Here is a 13,410-nt window from a genome sequence, read left to right on the forward strand (position 1 = left end):
ATTCACCTTCAAAGCATTTAGTTAGATTATAACGAACTAGTTGTGTGGCTTAGCCTTCCCAAATGTTGAGGGTCGTTTTTTAGAATTTAATACATAGAATTGGGAACGTTACATTCAATTTCATTCAGACTGCCTGTCACTTCCGCGGCGGCAGCCATGTTGACGAGTGAAAAGAACTACAAAGACCATGTACCCACTACTTGCCCAGACGAGCCTGAGCCCGCCTACGGCTGCCGCTGATTCGTCGGGCCGGCATGGTTCGACCAATCATCTTAACTGCCTGTGCATGACAAGATGGATACGTCGAGAGAATCTCTTTTGATCTCGTGAGGTTATCCATCTTGCAAGCAAGGTTAGAGTACGCCTACCGCAGTCATTTAGACTTGCCAAAAAGCTGTTTTCAAGCTAAGAAAAACCCCAAACTGTTTTAAAGTTTTAATATTTGTCGGGTGAGAACGTAACATATATGTGACCAGTTTATCAGAATAACGCCTATTGGAAATCTTTAACGAGCAGCGAGGACCGGCAGGGCTGACTGTGCTGACACCGGTCGGACTAGCTATCTGTCAAACCCCACTGTAGGCTACTGGCAGTGAGAAAACACTGTCGACGTGCTTTTGTAACTAACGTTAAATGCCGACCGGGTAACAGCCATCGGCTCCTCGCAGCAGTAACGTTATGAACATGTAACTGAAGTTGGCCGCAGTGTAGCTTAATTCTGAATGTTGCCAAACTTCATTCATACTGACGTTTTATTTGGAAAATGGTTGCCAACTCGCGCACGGCTATGGCGTAATCGCGTGTGCAGGCACGTCAGAGTTGCTGAAATGAGCCATCTCAAGCGATTACATGGAGCGCTCAGCGGGAAGCGTCACCAAGAATTTCACTCTGGAGGGTGGTTTCAAAATGTGTCGTTTCCTAAGCCCAAATTCGCCGTCGCCGTCTAAAAGGGAGGCACTAACGATAAAATAAACCATAGGAAACCGTCCTTGTGTAAAGTGCCCCTTAAGTCTACATTTCCACCATAAATTGCATGTCACGTTTTTGTTATTTGAGCCTTACCATAATCATAACCTTAACCATGTTGTTTTACTTGCCTAAACATAACCAAAGTTGTTAAAGTCGTTTTATTTGCGTTCATCATTGGAACGGCAGGAAGGTTTTCAAATTACCCGCCGTTTTGTTTCAAATTTACGTTGAGATCGTATATCCATGGATTGCAGAAACGTACAATGTCGACATTTCATTCTGCCGACAGGCCTTTTTCACAGCAGTCATTTTGTGTCTAAAAGGCCAGAAGCAACACAGGTGCACCAAAATATTAATTAGGGTTTCCAACTTCCGGTCCATTTAGGTGTCCCAATGCTGCGGCCCTAATTAGTGATTTGGTTGCACCTGTGTTTATCCTGCCTTTTAGACACAAATTGGTGGCTGTGAAAAAGGCCCATTGGATTGGGTTGCACACACACATACCTGGGGATTTCCCTGCATACTTGATTCTTAATAAAACACACACACGCGCACGCACGCTCACACACACACACACACACACACACACACACACACACACACACACACACACACACACACACACACACACACACACACACACACCTGGAGTTTAGTGTGAGGTTTGCAATGCAGACATGGAGTGAATCATAGCCCGACAAGGAGAGGATAAAGTAAACACGCACGGCAGTACACATGAGATCACTGCAGAGTGGCGCTATGCTTGGCATGCGCGGGGCCTCCACACACACATCTGCACTGCCGCAGCTCCCGACACGCACACGCACACACACACACACGCACACACACACACACCTGCACCGCCACAGCTCCCGACACGCACACACACACAGGTCACAAACGCATGCACACACACCTGCACCCCCACAGCTCCCGACACGCACACACACACACACACACACCTGCATGCCACAGCTCCCGACACACACACACACACACACACACACACACACACACACACACACACACACACACACAGACTAATGTGTGCCGCCGCAGCTCCCGACACACACACACACACACACACACACACACACACACACACACTCATCTGTGCCGCCGCAGCACCCGACACACACGCCTTCAATTACACATCAATAGGCCGCAGGAAGCCCTCTCGTGCTACAGTCAAAGTGCCCCCACACACACACACACACACACACACACACACACACACAACTCACGCGAGCCGGCACGAGACCAGGGGTTTCCCAGTGGTCCGTGATCGGCAAGCTGTGCGATCACTGGACAGGTGACCTGTCGATCAGGACCCAAAAATACTGTAGTCTTTTCTATCATCTACAGTATTTTACTTTATAACAGGTGAGTTATATAAAATAAAATAAAACGTACAGTTGTTATGTATTAGCTAATTAGCTATAGAGACCAAAACCGTGTTTTGAACCAGTGTGTAAACTTGGCATTTTAACATGGGGGTGAATGGCAGAACGACTCCCTTTTAGTGCCAGCCTCAAGTGGCCATTTGAGGAACTACAGCTTTTAGTATCACTTCCGTGGCTTCCTCTGCCCCATTCTGCTCATTGCATGACTTTACAAAGTCAGAACAAGATTTGTTGTTGGTATTTGGATTGAGCAAAAACACGTCAAATCCAAGATGTAAATGCAACCAAGATGCATTGAAGATCAGGTCGTCCAAACCAGCTTCGGCTGCATTTGGACACATACATGCAAATGTGTCTCCAGTCCACTAACAACTATGCAATGCAAATGGAAAATAAACTTAAGTGCATGGATTCAATCAATGGACCTATAAAGAAGGAAGATACATCACTCATGTCACAACGTTCAATTTTTGCATTGGGGTTAGACTTTGGTGACAGTTCTATTGAAGTGAATGGAGTGAGCACGGAAAGTCCCCCTATTGTCGGTTTTCACAGAATTGTGTTGCTAGGGAACAGTTTGAAACCTAGCTTATAGAGAGCCGCAGTAACGAGTCCGGAAATCATCGATGCTAACAGCCCTGGTTCAACACAGTTTTCGCCTATGGGAGTTTTGAATGGGTTTTTGGCGCGATGCTTCTAATAAGCTCTCTGGGCAACGCTGGCTTAATCAAACGCGAACCAGATGGTAGTAACATCATCTTCACACATGAAGACCACTTTTATGAGTTTTGAAGCTTTTATGTGCCGTTAAAAGGGTGGCTAGCTAGCAAACGGCTAAATGAGACTACACTTTTGAGTCGATGGGGATATATACGTCAATAACGTCACCACTTCAAAGGGCGAACACGGAAATTCTCTTTCCCTCACCTGGTTCAGCCCCGTTCAGCCCGGGGTAATCAGTGCACACATCAACAACAGTCCAGGTTGAGTGCTGACGTGACGTGGAAGCCTATGCGACAGTGTGTAGTTCTGGATTAGCTTAGCTCGAGCATTTTACTTCTAGGGCTCGCATTTACGCTTCAAAACTCATGAAAGTGGTCCTCATGTGTGAAGATTATCCGACTGAACTCTGGTTCGCGTTTGATTAATCTTGCGTTGCCCAGAGACCTTATTTGAAGCATCGCGGCAAAAACCCATTCAAAAATCCCATAGACAGAAACAGTGTTGAACCAGGAAGTTCGGGACTTCCGCATTCAGCCTACAAAAATACGTCATCCCTGCGGCTCTCTATTTCCTGTCAGCTGTTGTATTAGCAAACCCTGCACAGGACGTAAGCTAGGAGCAGTTTAGAATGTTTATGTTGTCACCTTTGATTGAAAAATGCTTCCACCAGATACATGATGTGCTGTTGACTGATGTTCCCCTCCCCCTTCCTATCCAAATGTGCATGTTAGTTTTCCTTATTATTGGTCTCCAGATCAGGGCTCTGTCCAGCAGCTAGATTAGCTAACTACATTATGATACAGGACCCAATCAGTCAACATCATGTAATGTGTTTTCTATAATCTGGTGGAAGCATTTTTCAATCCAAGGTGAAACAGCACAGATATGATGTTTTATAGTGGGACTTACCGTGCTCGCCCCATTCACGTCAATAGAACTGGCCCCAAAGTCTCGCCCCAATGCAACATTTGAATGCTGTGACGTGAGTATGGTGAGTATGATGTCTTATAGGCTATCTGATAGCCTAAACCTAAACCTAAACTACGAAATACTACAAACCAGAGATGGGGACTTGGACTTGGGACTTGGACTTGAGTCGCACTTAAGTCTCACCCACAGTGACTTGAGACTTGACTTGAGACTCATCCTCAAAGCTTTGATTCTTGACTTGGACTTGAGGTTTGGGACTTGTGAACAATCTTTATTTTTTTAACATTAACATTAAGGAAATATCTACTCATGTCATCCAATCAATGCTGATACTGTATGCTAATAGATAAAGGAGTGAGGATAATACAGTTCATGCTTTGAATCCCTCAGTTTTAGCTATGCAGTGTTCTAAGCAGACTGGATTGCATGCAGCAGATGATAGAACGCTCATCCATTAGAAACTTGAGACTTGACTTGGACTTGTGACCAAAGACTTGAGACTTGACTTGGACTTGTGACCAAAGACTTGAGACTTGACTTGGACTTGAGCTCAAAGACTTGAGACTTGACTTGGACTTGCCCCTCAAAGACTTGAGACTTGACTTGGACTTGAGCTCAAAGACTTGAGACTTGACTTGGACTTGCCCCTCAAAGACTTGAGACTTGACTTGGACTTGCCCCTCAAAGACTTGAGACTTGAGCTCAGACTTGACTTGGACTTCAGCTCAAAGACTTGAGACTTGACTTGGACTTGCAAAAAAAATGACTTGTGAGCATCTCTGCTACAAACACACAACTACAATTTGCACTATGCACTCTAATCAAAACGCTCCACAAATCTCTCTCTCTCTCTCTATCTCTATTCAACAATTCTCCACACTCCATAAGCCCAGTGTGGTGTGCAGGCACTTTTACCAACTTTGGCTGGAAGGGGCCTAGGCGCGAGAGATGGGCGGGCTGGGTTTGGTGACGTCACACTGATCAAGAGCTTTGCCAATCGAAAGAGAGGGAAATTTGAGTCTACAGCTGGCCTTTTTGCCTTTTGGGGATGTATGGAACTGCATGGGTATGGGAGAAGAGATGAGGAATTACTCAGATTTACAGTAAATGTCAGGACTTTGACCTGGATTCTCAAGAACACAGCTAATTTCCAATATATATTGATTTTCAGCAGGAAAAAGTGGAAAAAGTGTTGAGTAAGGGTCTTTGGATCCAACCAGGAAGTGCATGCAGACCAAACAGGTGGCAGGCTGGATTATCAGCACTTTTGAATAGGGAACAAGTCTGACAAAGTGTCTACGGCCAGTACCAATATGTTCACCTGAGACTAACTTCACTAAATGCAACCCAGCTGCAACACACACACAGACAGCCTAGACAGGAGACGTGTTAATGCCACAGGTGGAAAGGAGGCCAGAAACACACACATACACTGCCCCCCCCCCTCACCTCTCCGCGGGTGCAGGGAGAAGCCCCGGAGTATTTGGAGTTGCAGGAGGCTCCGTCCCGGCCCGCGCCCGTCTTCCCCTCCTCCTGGCCAAAGGCGGCGCTGCAGTTGGCAGCGTAGCGCTGCAGCGTCCGCCACGAGCGGCCAAAATCCTGCGAGCGCTCCAGCGTCATGGCGGCCGGCCGGGGCGAGCGGAACACCACGATGAGGTGCGTGAAGTAAAACGCCACCTCCAGGTCCAGCTGCACCGTCTCCGACTCCGCCCCCTCCGCCGACTGCCACCAGGTGTTGGGGTGGCGGAAGGACGAGTCCGCCATGGCGGTGGCCAGGTGGGCCAGCGGCGGCAGAGCGGCGTTGCACTTGCTGCACTTGGTGGCCGCGGCGCAGTCCGAGTTGGAGCAGTAGGGCTCGGTGCCGTTGTTGCCGCACGCGGTCTGGGTGAGGACGCGACGGCCCAGGGCCAGGTTGCCCATGCGAGGATTACAGGCGCGGCTCTCGCAGCGAGGGGCCACTCCGGCACGAAACACCTCAGCAGACAGGCCTGCGGATGGAGAGAGAGAGGGGAGGGGGGAGAGAAAGGGGGAAGAGAGGGAGGGAGAGAGAGAGGGGGGATGAGAGAGGGAGAGAGGGGAGGGAGGGAGAGAGAGAGAGAAGTTTACACGCACCGGGCAGGCAAATGTGGGTTGAGGTGACATAACAGCTTTCTAAGAAAACAAGAAAGAACGAGTGAAATCATGGGTGTCAGTTGGGTTTGGCAAGGTGTGGCCCTCACCATGCCTTAGCTATATAATATATATATATATATATATATATATATATATATATATATATATATATATATATTGAATAAGAAAAAGAAAAAAAACACTAGACTAAAAGTCCAGTGGACCGCACAAACTCCTCAGACTTATACCGACTTTTCAACGTGGCATTTATTTGCAACAACAGATCACAGGTACAGCGCGTTTCGCAGATGCTTCATCAGGTTCATTCATGAAAATGAGTGATCACACACACCTTTGTAGTGGGCCGTGTGATAGAACGGCCCGCCTCTGAACGCATAACTCAATCAGTCAATCAGTTCTAAAAGGAACAGGACAGAGTCTTGAACGGTGCAAATCTCTACCAGCATTAAAAGCATTTAGATTACAAATACATCATATTTTATACATACACATTTCTGTAAAAAACAGATTAAGACACACTAATAATAAAGATTGAAGACTAATGCTTCGAAAATGTCTTAGATATATAAATTCACACAATGATAAGAGGTCTAAAGTGAGGAGAAAACATCCAGACCAGGGAGTAATCTCCTAGATTAGACGGCAGTCAAAATACAATACAATATGTATGTCTCCTCACTTTAGACCTCTTATCATTGTGTGAATTTATATATCTAAGACATTTTCGAAGCATTAGTCTTCAATCTTTATTATTAGTGTGTCTTAATCTGTTTTTTACAGAAATGTGTTGTACCTGTGATCTGTTGTTGCAAATAAATGCCACGTTGAAAAGTCGGTCTAAGTCTGAGGAGTTTGTGCGGTCCGCTGGACTTTTAGTCTAGTGTTTTTTTTTTGTTTCTTATTCAGTGTAATCGTTCTTGCTGTGACCAGCACCTCCCGCTTTGGATGTGCACGAGTGCTCTACTATTGATATATATATATATATATATATATATATATATATATATATATATATATATATATATATATATATATATATTATATATTTCAAACTGAGCATTCTGGACCAATGTCTCCTTTAATCTGATATTTTGGTGACCTATACCTAATAAATTATCACATTCACCAGAATCACCACATAACAATACCTTGTCAGTAATCAGCCATCGCTCCCTTTTGTCCACATGAACTTAATCTCTTTTATATTGGTAGCAATTGATCCTATTGGGACTTTGCCCATAATGAACTGACACCATGTGAGAGAGGGGGGGATAGTGTGTGTGTGTACACAAGTCAAGTGATTTACCTCCATCGGAAATGTTATGCAAAAGAGGATAATGGAGGCATTGTGCACCTGCCCGCTACAGAGCGTGGACTCTGACACAGAGCAAGTTTGGCAGCCGGGAGGATGAGCAGCTTGCAAACACTTTACAGCCCCCCAGGGCCCAGATAGAGGATTTATCATCTAAAACCAGGGCTCAGATAGAGGATTTATCATCTAAAACCAGGGCTCAGATAGAGGATTTATCATCTAAAACCAGGGCTCAGATAGAGGATTTATCATCTAAAACCAGGGCTCGGATAGAGGATTTATCATCTAAAATCAGGGCTCAGATAGAGGATTTATCATCTAAAACCAGGGCTCGGATAGAGGATTCATCATCTAAAACCAGGGCTCGGATAGAGGATTTATCATCTAAAACCAGGGCTCAGATAGAGGATTTATCATCTAAAACCAGGGCTCAGATAGAGGATTTATCATCTAAAACCAGGGCTCAGATAGAGGATTTATCATCTAAAACCAGGGCTCGGATAGAGGATTTATCTTCTAAAACCAGGGCCCGGATAGAGGATTTATCATCTAAAACCAGGGCCCAGATAGAGGATTTATCATCTAAAACCAGGGCTCAGATAGAGGATTTATCATCTAAAACCAGGGCTCGGATAGAGGATTTATCATCTAAAACCAGGCCTCGGATAGAGGATTTATCATCTAAAACCAGGGCTCGGATAGAGGATTTATCATCTAAAACCAGGGCTCGGATAGAGGATTTATCATCTAAAATCAGGGCTCAGATAGAGGATTTATCATCTAAAACCAGGGCTCGGATAGAGGATTCATCATCTAAAACCAGGGCTCAGATAGAGGATTTATCATCTAAAACCAGGGCTCAGATAGAGGATTTATCATCTAAAACCAGGGCTCAGATAGAGGATTTATCATCTAAAACCAGGGCTCAGATAGAGGATTTATAATTATCATCTAAAACCAGGGCTCAGATAGAAGATCAGATTTTATGAGATTTCCCCATCTGAGATATGTTGTTAGACTTGAGTTCATGCAGAATTACATAACTGCATAGGCTACTGAGTCTGGAGAGGTCACAGAGGGGAAGAGTGAAACCTCTCTCATCACACTAGTCGAGCGGTTCTCAGCGTGGGGTCCAGGGACCACCAGGGGTCCTTGAGGGATTTCCAGGGGGTCGCCAGCAAATTGATGAATTGTTAAACTTCACATTATTTAGTTAACAAGAAGTTGAAACAATGAGAGAATGCAGAAGGACTGTTTTGTTCATGTGACATGTCACATAGTTTCACTTGTTATCTCTCTACCTAATAGCCATGGAATTCTGGACAAATCTTTAAATTGGGATCCGTGGCCCGAATGTGGATCTAGTCTTTATATAGGCTAGCTACAGCAATCCTCCATCCAGGTCAGTGGCAATAAACGACAATGAGGATCAGACTCGCCGCTAATAATTCTGATCCTCTTAAGGGGTTAATATTGAAACGAACCTAATAATTGAGTTTATTATGCTATTCAACTTTTATTATAATAGCTATGCGCAGTCTCGCGTGTGTGGAACCCAAAGAGGCAACGCTTTCACCAAAACCGATGTACGTTTCTGCGCTGCTGCACTTGTCTCTGACATCAGGAGCGCTACATTGTCGCAGCCAGTGACAATTTGACTGTGACAATATAATGATGTTTAGCCTACGCATGATCGCGTGTTACATGACATCAGTTCAAAGAAGAAAAAACTACCAACCTGCATCTGACAGCACGGCCGTAGCGATCGCGGCTAAAATCAAAAGCATGGTTCCTTGTTGCGATTTCTAGTGATCCAGAGAAATGAATCGGAGTTTCTTCAAGAGGATCCAGTAGATGCGAGAGCTCATCCGCAAAGAAAGACAAGTGCGCAGGCAGGTTGCAGTTCCGTGCTGTGGTGGACTTTCTCTTTCACTCAAGCTGCGATCCAAAGGCAGTGCGACGAGGAAAGGGATCCCGCATAGTGTGCGATCTCACACAGCCGTGGAGCTCTGTCTGTCCTGTCTCTGCAGTCTGTTTTATTGCCCTGCTGTTAGCGCTGGCTTTGCCTTGCCCCGCTTCTCAGGAGAGGGAGAGAGTTGACAGGCAGGCGGGCAGCGCTCCAACCCGACCGCAGCTCCGCCTCTCCTCCACTTTTCCCTGACTTTTAAAGGAACATTCCAGATGGGCCGGGGCCGGTGTGAGCCACACAGTCATTTCACACAGTGTTATTTCACTGTGTGAAATGACACTGTGTTTTTATAACTTCTCTCTCAGTCTCAGCTACTAATGCAGTGACAAGGAAAATGAGGGTAAAGGCAACTGCCAAAAATCTCACTAGAAGTGGAATAACCCACTAGCTTGATTGAGTTTGGGGGTGACCCCTGATTTAAGTCATTTATAAAAGAAAAATTATTAAATTGATTAAAAAATGGCATAGTTGTATTCTTGTCTTTTGTGGGGCCTTCTGCTGCTGGGGCCCAAGCCAGTCACATAATATAGCCTACCATAGGCTACTTTTGCCTGTAATGGTAAGTTTGCCCCTGAAAGCAAGGCCAATATAAACTTCATTGTCCCCACCTACAGAGAAAGACAACAAAAGGTGTTTTAGGCTATTAGCTGGGGGTCTTCAGAGACAACCTTGATCAGATTGAGGTTCTGTGGCCCAAACCAAATCAATCATCATGAACAAGTTTGTGAATTCCTGCCACAGAGACGTTGGAGTCTGATGAAAAGCTGCTATGAAAAAGTTTTGTGTCCAACATTGTTGTCCACATTTTTGACTCATTAGCTTTGGATTGGAGTGGACAAAGTGAGTCTGGATGAGCTGCTGAGTGCTGACTCACTTCAAATGACACAGTTTGGTCGCTCGGCTGAACCCGGCGCAGGTCATTGTTGACAACATTGTCGGTGTCCATACAAAATGAAAATGAAATATGCAAGCCAATAAAGGCTTTTTAATTTCTAGTTCTGCTTTCCACATGACCGTCTATGGCATATGCCCCATGACTGCCTGTTAGCCCAGAAAAAGACTTGAGGGCTCCTGGTTGGAGGGATTCATTTTCACTCACATTTGACTCAAAGTCAAAGAGTTGAGTGCGTTTACATGCACACAAATCAGATAAGACTCTAGAAATACAATAATAATCAGTTTATTAGTGTGCATTTAAACGCACTCGACTCAACGATGAGCCCCAGCAGCTTCTGCCTACACTACACAGGCCTAAATGTAAATGTCCAAAGACAACAAAGTGCGAGAAGTGTGCCTCCCTGTTTTCATTAATGGTACACAAACAGGGACAATAATAGGTGAAAAGGTGGTGATGGAAGTCTCTTCTCTCCAGTCCACCTCTCCCCTGCCTGTTTGTCTGAAGCTCCACTGGACTCAGCATGTCTTGGGCATTTCTCTGTCTGCAGTCTATCAGACCGTGACCTGCTGCCTGTGTATCTGACCCACCCGCATCCAGCAAGCACTGAGCGTACTGTCAGTCAGTCTTGATTTTAGAAATGATTGCTGATATCTTGAAATAGGTCATGAAAAGGCAGATCATATGACACGAGTTGAGTTGCCATGGAAACAAGTGAAAGTTTGTCACTTAGGCTATGTTAGGGTTAGGAGAGGTTTGGGAGATTTGCCTATTTGCCATATTCCCATTACTAAGACGAGAAGATAGATGCCCTTCTCTTCTCTGTGTGTGCAGAAAAGTATGCGCCCTCCTGCTAGTTAGCTTAGCACAAATACACATTCCAACAGCGCCAAAACGCTCTCATGTACTCTTATGCACATGTTGTGACTCGTGCATTCACCACGTTATGAAATAATAATGTGAAATTGTGAGACATTGTAATTTATGAAGCAAATACATATCGGAAGTACTTCCCTGAGAAAAGAAAGAAAAAAAACTTTCCTGAAGAAAACCGGAAGCTTGGAAGCTATGTACTTTTTTGGAAATGAAATAGGCTATGCTTAAGTTCAACAATTCAACCCACTGCTCTAGTTTCAAATTGCTTGAAAAATACCCCCCCCCCCCCCCACACACACACACACACACACCCCGGGGTTGGGCTAAGCCCAGTGGCGCTGGAAGTACTTTTAGGTAGGGGGTGCTGCAAGGCCGTATAGCCACCGATTCAACAATGGGGGGGAGTGGGCGTCGGAAAATTTGGCGGTGACCAAAGAAATTTTTTGGCCACTTTGTCGCCAGATTAGAGGAATATTAACATTAAGATTAGACCGTTGTGTCATTATTCAGTCATCTTTTCTCACTCACCTCCATGTCACCACTTGCTCCCACTGCTGTGTTGGAATCCTCATTCTCTCTCCCACCCTTTTTGGACTTTTAGCCATATTTAGAGGAATATTTAATTTTTACAATTTTTAACATTAGGATTATACTGTTGTGATGTCATTATTCAGTGTCTTCTCCTCTTCTCTGCAGCATTACTCAATTTACCCTCAGGAATCAGGGACAGTGATAGCCTACCTGCTATTCCTCCCATATATCCAGGGCCGGATTAATAGTACCATGGGCCCCCGGGGCTATTCATTTTCTATGCTATTCATTTAGCCTTTTAGTCATAAAGATTATATCTTCCAGACTGAAATGTTATAACAGAAGTGGAGTATTGGCCAGAATTACATGAACATTTGGACACTTATTCAGTATGTATTTTGCATGTTGCGTTCAGGTGCACTGTAAAAAAAAAAAAAAAAAAAAAAAAGTACATCTCTTGCCACCAGGGGGTGCTGCAGCACCCACCGCACCCAGCTTCCCGCGCCCTTGAGCCCCTAATATCTTCAGAACCTAGAAACACCCCTTTTTACCACAACATCACTGGCTTTAGTCCCACGTGTAGGTCACAGGCTGGGAGAAGTGAAACTCCATCCAACTGTGGACGTTCGCACACGGTCAGGGGTTGAGGAGTCTTGTGCTTCACACTTCCTGCGGCTCACCCTCTCCACAGGCCCAGTCGGCTTTAACTTGACAGCTACACAGCGCTTTAGACATCACAGGCCCAGCTGGCTTTAACTTTTGTCTAACAGCTACACCACTTTAAACATCAAAGGGCCTCATGGCATTGGACTGGAATGATCTGACTGGAACTGACCTCTGCAACCGGGATGTCCTTCTCCCAACTATGATATCTAACGGTTTAGGCTGCAATACTAACAGAGAGTGCATGTACATACACATACTTTGCACCCTACCCCAACTCAACACACTCCCACACACACAATTGTCATCCTGCTATAACTGACACGGTGACTGACTGACTGATTGGTTAATTACAAAAAGGGCGATTCAAAACAAGGTGACGAAAAACAGGCTAAGTGATGTAAGGGCATCAGTATGTTAGACATTCGCACATGCATTAGAAGGCTCTAGTCTAGTGCAATTTCAGAGGAATTTCTGCCAGAGCCCAGCCCCTCACTGAGGAAGTTAGATGATCGTTTTATTCAAAATGACAGGTTTGGACTTGTCAAATGTTTTAGTAGCAGTTGAATACTTCAAGAGAGAAATAATGAGCGAAGTCTCCAGACAGTTGGTGCCTGGAGAAAAAGAGCTGCCCCAACACAGAGCGACCCAGACATTACAGTCAATTATTTTCTCTCTCTCCTAAAACAGGTCAGTTTTCAATTAATGTGGCTATATGTTTAATAATTATTTGCCAAGTTTCATGTTGAACTGCAGATAATGTATAGAAACATCAACCCATAATGCAAGGCTGAAATGTTTGATGAAACAGCTAAAAATATTTTAGCAAACACATTTGTATAAGAAATAGGCCAATGTATACTTACCCTTAGGAAAAATAACTATAGTAATCCTATATATTTTTTATATAGTGATAGGAGATACTAAATGAATACCATAAAGTAGGATACAATAAAGTAGGATGCAGTCACTCTTAATTCACTATTGAGACAGATACACTATAAGA

The 13,410-nt window shown here is 44.7% G+C and overlaps 1 protein-coding gene across 1 annotated transcript in view; it reads right to left on the minus strand.

Moving 5' to 3' along the window:
• The window catches only part of ntn4 (netrin 4), a 58,264-nt gene extending 48,808 nt beyond the window's left edge, over window positions 1-9,456 (minus strand). Inside the window, exons 1-2 of the mRNA XM_083658808.1 lie at window positions 9,209-9,456; window positions 5,475-6,013 (exon numbers count right to left, since the gene is read on the minus strand). Of these exons, the coding sequence (XP_083514934.1) occupies window positions 5,475-6,013; window positions 9,209-9,257 (588 nt within the window). The 5' untranslated portion in view covers window positions 9,258-9,456. The remainder of the gene's footprint in view (window positions 1-5,474; window positions 6,014-9,208) is intronic.
• Between the last annotated feature and the right edge of the window lie 3,954 nt (window positions 9,457-13,410).

Source organism: Poromitra crassiceps (assembly GCF_964638095.1).
Source record: "Poromitra crassiceps genome assembly, chromosome: 2".
In the NCBI taxonomy this organism is placed as follows: domain Eukaryota; kingdom Metazoa; phylum Chordata; class Actinopteri; order Beryciformes; family Melamphaidae; genus Poromitra; species Poromitra crassiceps.